The sequence below is a fragment of the Nematocida major genome, assembly GCF_021653875.1.
Source record: "Nematocida major strain JUm2507 chromosome Unknown 2322, whole genome shotgun sequence".
NCBI classification, from domain to species: domain Eukaryota; kingdom Fungi; phylum Microsporidia; genus Nematocida; species Nematocida major.
In genome coordinates this window covers 1-6,396 of record NW_025952904.1, presented here as the reverse complement: position 1 = coordinate 6,396, position 6,396 = coordinate 1, and the positions used below count along the sequence as shown (strand labels likewise).

Below are 6,396 nucleotides of genomic sequence, written 5' to 3'. Positions count from 1 at the left end.
TAGAAGCTTACTTTATTACACTTTTAAATAGGAGCTTATCTGGGATGCTAGCATATATAGAAGCTTATTTTTATATCATGCAGTATATATTCGGGATGCTAGTATATATAGGAGCTTATTTTATTTTTTTATATCGTGCAGTAAGGAGAAGGGCTTTACGGGGGCCTGGGCTTTCCCCGGCCTATCACGAAGGCGTTTGAGTTGATGATTCGCTCTGAAATTTCCGCCTTCAGCTCAGAGACGACCTCCCTCCCGGAGATGCACACGCTCCTGCAAAATTTTTCCAGGTACGCCGAATTTAGCGCAAAAATCTCCTTTTCAACCCGCAGGAGCGTGGGAACTGCCATTTTCCGGAACTTTTCCTCGGAGTTCAGCTGAAAGGAGCTCCTGAAGAGCCTCCTGGGGTCGCTGGCCTGCTCCTCAAAGGCCGCCATTTTCTGGAGAAGTTCTTTCCTCTCCTGGGAAAAGGCCTCGATGTTTTTCAGGATCTCCAGCTCCTGCGCCAGAGACTCTGCGGTTTTTTCTACTTTTGCCAGGATGTTTTCCTGATCTGGAAATTTAAGGTTTTTGATATTTTCAGGCACTGCAAATTTTTCGCAGGGCATCCCCGAAATTTCTTCTACTTGGCCTTGCACCTGGATCAGGGCCGATCTTTTTAAGGCGTAAATTTTTTCTATCGCCTCCCTGTACGCAGCCTCCATTTCCCGGACCCAGGCCCCGTATACGGCGGCTCTTCTCACGGGAGTTTCCTCCTCTGGAAGCTCCTCCAGAGAAGCTCCTGTTCTTAGCGCCAGAAAATGGGCTCTGGCCTGGAGGAGGGCGGCTGCCCTTTCAACGGCCTTCGCAGTCTTTGAAAATTTCTCCTCCAGGGATTTTCCCAAAGAATACGAAATATTTTCCAGAATAGGAAATGCCGGTACATTTTCTCGCTTCGGAAGTAAGTCCCCCAAAGCCCCCTTCAAGCGAATCGTCTCTGCAGGCGGCAGGTGAATCTCCGCGAGGGAAAGACTCGCCCGATAGTTTATCTCCTCTGGAACCCCCTGGGATGCCGTGAGAGTGCCTGAAAATTCCTCAGAAAATGCAAGGATTTCATCGATAAAAATTTGCAGAGATTCCAAATCAGGAAATTCCATTTTAGGAGACATCCCTAGATCTCCCATTATTTTTTTTATATTCAAAATTTTTTCATCCGTTAAAACCTGAATTTCCCTCTCCCGCGCCTTAAGCCCTGCCAAAACACGCTCTGCCCTGGAAATGGCTGCTTTCGTCGTCATTTCCCCCGCAGAAAGTTCTTCCCCGGGAAAGTCCTCCCCCAAAAAGTCCTCCCCAAAGCCCGCCCGAACTTCCTGAATCTCCTCCAGAAGCTGCAGGAAAAGGGAGTTTTGAGCCTCGTATTTCTCCGTGAGAGAGTCCAGCTCCCTCGAGAGAATGGACTCGCGGGCGTGCAGATTCCCCGTGGTAATCCAAAAAGTATCGACGGCACAGTCTCTCTCCGGGCCTCCTCCGACCTTTTGAGAGGGCTCGCGGAGAGCGTCCAGAAGAGCCCTTCTTTTCCCCTCCATCTCCTCTATTCGGGCACTCTTCGCCTGAACTTGCCCCTCCACCCCCGCATGGACTCTCTCAAATGCAGAAATGACGCTTTTCATTTCACTTTCCAGCCAGTCGCAAGGGTGCAAGTCCATCTCCTGAGGCGGCATTATCATCAGAGAGTATTCGCATATTCCCGCGAGAAGGGCCTTTATTCTTGCAATGCACGGACTTTCCATGGAATAATAAAAGCAAGAGAAAAGAAAATAAAAAATAGTAGAAGCAAGCAAGAAAGAAAGAAAGTAAGCAAGTATGAAAGTATGAAATAGGAGTGAGAAAAGAAAGATAATACTAAGTAGATAGTAAGATAGTGAGTAGATAGTAAGTAGTATAGTAAGATATTGTAGTATAGTTAATAGTAAGATAGTATAGTAAGATATTGTAGTATAGTATAGTAAGTATAGTATAGTAATAGATAGTTAATAGTATGATAGTATAATAGTATGATAGTATGATAGTATGATAGTATAGTAATAGATAGTTAATAGTATGATAGTATAGTATAGTATGATAGTATAATAAATACTAGTATGATAGTATGATAGTATAATAAATACTAGTAAGTAGTAATAGATAGTTAATAAACAATAGTATGTAGATAGTTAATATCTATCTAATGGTAAGTTAGTATTGAGTTGCTCATGATAATAAGAGTCTAACAGTGAGATATTACTGGCCCATTCTATTCTCTCGCACGCACTGCCTCTTTTTTTCTTTTTTCCTCTGCAAATTTTTATGCTCGTAGACTTTACGCGGAAGAAGAGGCTCGTATCGCGGGCCCCCGAGAGAAGGAAGTCCCCCGGGAAAAAGACTATCTCCAGAAAAATCAAACTTTCAGAATCAGATCGTGCTTTAATCGAGTGCAATTCCCTGCTCAATCCTTCAGGCAGCATTTTCAGTGACATTCCCCTGGACCCAGAGAGTGCAGAAATTGCTGCAATTATTTCCCCCTGCAGAAAAAAGAAAAACACAATTTCTCTCTATGAACAGTACAGGCCTGAACTCGACGAAATCAAAGACAAAACCAGTAAATAATTTCCCAGAAAGTGTACGGGTTGATAAATTTCTGGATGAGAAATTCCTGCGGGAAGGAGAGAATTTCATACCCCGAGAGGCAGGAAGGCAGGAATATCGCAAGACCGGGGTCAGGAAAGGGCTGCTATCTCTTTCCCTGGAGGAGGCACTTTTTGAAGCTGCTTCCTCTGGGATTTGCCTGGAGGCTCTGAGAGAGCGCGCGGAAAGTGGAGGATATGCCCACTTCCTGACGTACTGCAGCATCCGCAGAAGTGGATGGATCCTCCTGCGAGAGACTGGGGATGCGACCAGAGAAAGCCCGAGCAGAGAAGAGAGAAAGTCTCCAGAAAATACCAGAAGTAGTACCAGTAATAATATTTCAGAGAGTGATAGTAAGAGGGATAATACTAGCAGTGACAATATAATGAATAATAACAATGATACTAGTTGTAGTAATAATATTTCAGAGAGTGATAGTAAGAGGGATAATAACAGTGATAATAGAATGAGTAATACTAGTAATAATAACAGTGATAATAGAATGAATACTACTAGTAACAATAACAGTGATAATAGAATGAGTAATACTAGTAACAATCTTAATCCTACTACTAGTGATGATAGAATGAGTACTAGTAACAATCTTAATCCTACTACTAGCAATAATCCTATTAGTCATGACAGCATTCCTGGATGCTGTAATAATCCAGATGAAAAGTCTCCAGGGAGCTGTGAGCACAAAAAATATCGATACGCTTTATTTCCCCCAGAGAAGGACTTCAACAGGAAAAAGGCCATTTCCACACGGACCCTGCAGATAGTGCGTCCTGAAGACGTCTTTTCTTTGGAGAGGGCAGGAAATGGGCCCGTAGTATACGCTGTCTCTGACGGAGACTCTTTTGCTCTTTTCGAGGCGACTTCCTACAACTCCGCCGAGGAACTGCTAAGAGAGTGCGCAGGGAATGTCTCCAGAAGAGGGTAAGGACAAGAATACCCGAAGAAGAGAGTAATAAATAGAAATAACCGAAATACCAGGGAATAGTGACTAAGTGAACAATGCATGGATAATACTAGTACTGCTAATAACTATACCTGCATCTTACTACATACTACTTACTAATGACTAACTTACTAATGACTAACTTATTATACTAACTAACTAACGACTAGCTTACTATACTAATGACTAACTTACTAACTATACCTGCATCTTACTACTTACTAATGACTAACTTACTAGCTTACTAATGACTAACTTACTATACTAACTAACTAAGTAACTTACTAACTTACTATACTAACTAACTAATGACTAACTAATGACTAACATACTAATGACTAGCTTACTACTAACTAACTTACTACAATAACTAACTTACTATACTAACTACAATAACTAACATCTTACTACAATAACCAACTTACTATACTAACCAACATCTTACTACAATAACCCACTCACTAACTAACTTACTTACTAACTTGTTATTAACTTATTATTAACTTATACTCATGCCTTCATGCTTTCTTATCCTGATATCTTTGTGTGTTTTTGCCTTTTTTCCCCTATGTGATGCTATTATCACTGTCTGTTTTTCTTTTTTCTTTCTATAAATTTCTTTCTCTCTCTAAAATTTTTATTCTAATATGCCCAGCACGCTCTCCTCAGCACTTGTGCTTTCCTCTGTCTTTAGGTCTGTAAATATAAAGGGGGACTCTGAGGACTTTAAAAGCAAAATCAAGCAAGAAGCAAAGATAACCACCCCAGAAGAGTTTTTGTACGTGATTCGGAGACTTCTGAAATTGCAAGACATTAAAACAATAACTGATCTCTCCCTTTTCAAGGAGGGAATAGAACCCATGTGGGAAGACCCGAGCAATCTCAAAGGGGGAAAATGGATAGTAAAAATCAAGAGAAATACAGCGGAGCAGAGACTCTTTGAGAGCGTTTTCTTGTGGATGGCACTTGTTCCGTTTAAAACCATGGATGTAAACGGGGCTGTGATAAGCGTGCGGGGCCACCACACAATTCTCTCGCTTTGGACGAAAACATGCCCCTCCGATGGGGAGATGCTCGAGCAAGAGGCGGAAATTCGGGAGAAATTGGAGATTAAGCCGGTCATTCCCGTTGCTTTCAAGGGAAATGATGAGTCCCTGAAGGACAAGTCTTCGTTCAGGCACATCGTGAAGGAGAAGAAATAAATGCCACAGCGTACAGCATCACACAAAATGCGGTCTAAATAGAGGAAGTTAATGAATGAATAGATGATTAATAGTAAGTTGGTTAATGAATATGGTTAGTTAATAGTAAGTTAATGAATATAGTTAGTTAGTAATAGTCTGATAGTAATGGATGATAGTAAGTTAATGAATAGTTAATAGTAATAGTCTAATAGTAAGCTAATGAATGAATAGTAAGTTAATAGTAATAGTCTAATGCTAAATCTAATGCTAAGTTAATAGTAAGTTAGCTAATGAATATGAATAGTTAATGCTAAGTTAACAATAAATCTAATGCTAAGTTAATACTAAGTTAACAACAAATCTAATACTAAATCTAATAGTAATAGTCTAATACTAAGTTAATACTAAATCTAATACTAAGTTAATAGTAAGTTAGCTAATGAATATGGATAGTTAATGCTAAGTTAATGCTAAGTCTAATGCTAAGTCTAATGCTAAGTTAACAATAAATTTAATACTAAGTCTAATAATAAGTCTAATACTAAGTTAATACTAAATCTAATACTAAGTTAGCTAATGAATATGGATAGTTAATACTAAGTTAATGCCAAATCTAATACTAAGTTAACAATAAGTCTAATAGTAAATCTAATACTAAATCTAATACTAAATCTAATACTAGGTCTAATGCTAAGTTAATACTATGCTGATTATTAAACTGCTATGACAGTGGATGAAGAAACAATCAGTATATAATAGCGTGAACTCTGCCGTATAGGAGTATATTGCAGCTCCCTGGAATATTTTATTTTTATGGCGTACTCTGTCCAGAGCATATGCGTAGAAAGTGGCAGTTATATATACATTCTCTCGTACGTAGATGGAATGTTTATGAGCATATGCACGCTAATTCTCTACAGGGAGTGTAAAGTCCTGTACATTTCCCACTTTGAGAGTGCTTCTATTGTAAAGGGCCTCTCTAGGATGGTCCTCATCCAGAACTTGAGCCGTCTCTTGCCTGCTCTCGAGTACCCCAGCATCTACATATACGCCAGGCCGATTCCCTGCGTGTTTTTCTCGGGGGAAGTTGGAGAAACCCCGAATAACCCGAAAAGAGTCTGTCTTTTCTGGGAGAGTGTCGTGCACGGGGTGGGATATGCATGCGACAGAGTATCCCACGAGGAGATAAAGGCAGGGAAAGATCCTTTCTCCGGGCACGAAGGGATAAAACAGTGCCTGGGTTCGATTCCTGATGAGCCCATTTCCAGGGTCATGAAGAAGGCGAGGGATTTGGCCCTGGAGGAGATCCTGGTGATTCTGTGCGGGAGTGCTGACTTGCACAGGGGGACTCTCCTTCTGTGTGAATCCTCCAGGGAAGAGGCCGTGCCTGAAATGAAGATCCACAAAAGATCAGCAGCTGATGTAAAAAAGATGCTGAAATTTCCAAAAACAGCGATTTCCCTCCTGGGAGTAGAACCTGAGTGCGAGGAAATAGAAGAGAAGGCGATCCCCCTGCGTCCTCCTGCACCCCAGAGAGTGCAGAAGATCCAGAAAATATCCAAGACCAGAAGCATCCCAAAGGAGCATGCATAGTAGGCAGTATATATGCAG

General features: G+C 41.0%; 5 protein-coding genes across 5 annotated transcripts; 4 read left to right on the top strand and 1 right to left on the bottom strand.

The window, feature by feature from the left end:
* Nucleotides 1-155: 155 nt before the first annotated feature.
* Nucleotides 156-1,766, bottom strand: NEMAJ01_2330 (uncharacterized protein; the record flags this gene model as incomplete). The annotated part of the gene is made up of 1 exon (XM_047916168.1): nt 156-1,766. The coding sequence occupies one exon, from the start codon at nt 1,764-1,766 to the stop codon at nt 156-158; it is 1,611 nt and encodes a 536-aa protein (XP_047772125.1).
* A 556-nt stretch (nt 1,767-2,322) lies between these two features.
* NEMAJ01_2329 (uncharacterized protein) lies at nt 2,323-2,622 on the top strand (the record flags this gene model as incomplete). Its single annotated transcript, XM_047916167.1, has 1 exon — nt 2,323-2,622. One exon carries the CDS (start codon nt 2,323-2,325, stop codon nt 2,620-2,622), a length of 300 nt encoding a protein of 99 aa, XP_047772124.1.
* Nucleotides 2,570-3,583, top strand: NEMAJ01_2328 (uncharacterized protein; the record flags this gene model as incomplete). Its single annotated transcript, XM_047916166.1, has 1 exon — nt 2,570-3,583. One exon carries the CDS (start codon nt 2,570-2,572, stop codon nt 3,581-3,583), a length of 1,014 nt encoding a protein of 337 aa, XP_047772123.1.
* A 665-nt stretch (nt 3,584-4,248) lies between these two features.
* Nucleotides 4,249-4,803, top strand: NEMAJ01_2327 (translation initiation factor 4E; the record flags this gene model as incomplete). The annotated part of the gene is made up of 1 exon (XM_047916165.1): nt 4,249-4,803. One exon carries the CDS (start codon nt 4,249-4,251, stop codon nt 4,801-4,803), a length of 555 nt encoding a protein of 184 aa, XP_047772122.1.
* Nucleotides 4,804-5,598: 795 nt separating this feature from the next.
* Nucleotides 5,599-6,378, top strand: NEMAJ01_2326 (uncharacterized protein; the record flags this gene model as incomplete). The annotated part of the gene is made up of 1 exon (XM_047916164.1): nt 5,599-6,378. One exon carries the CDS (start codon nt 5,599-5,601, stop codon nt 6,376-6,378), a length of 780 nt encoding a protein of 259 aa, XP_047772121.1.
* Between the last annotated feature and the right edge of the window lie 18 nt (nt 6,379-6,396).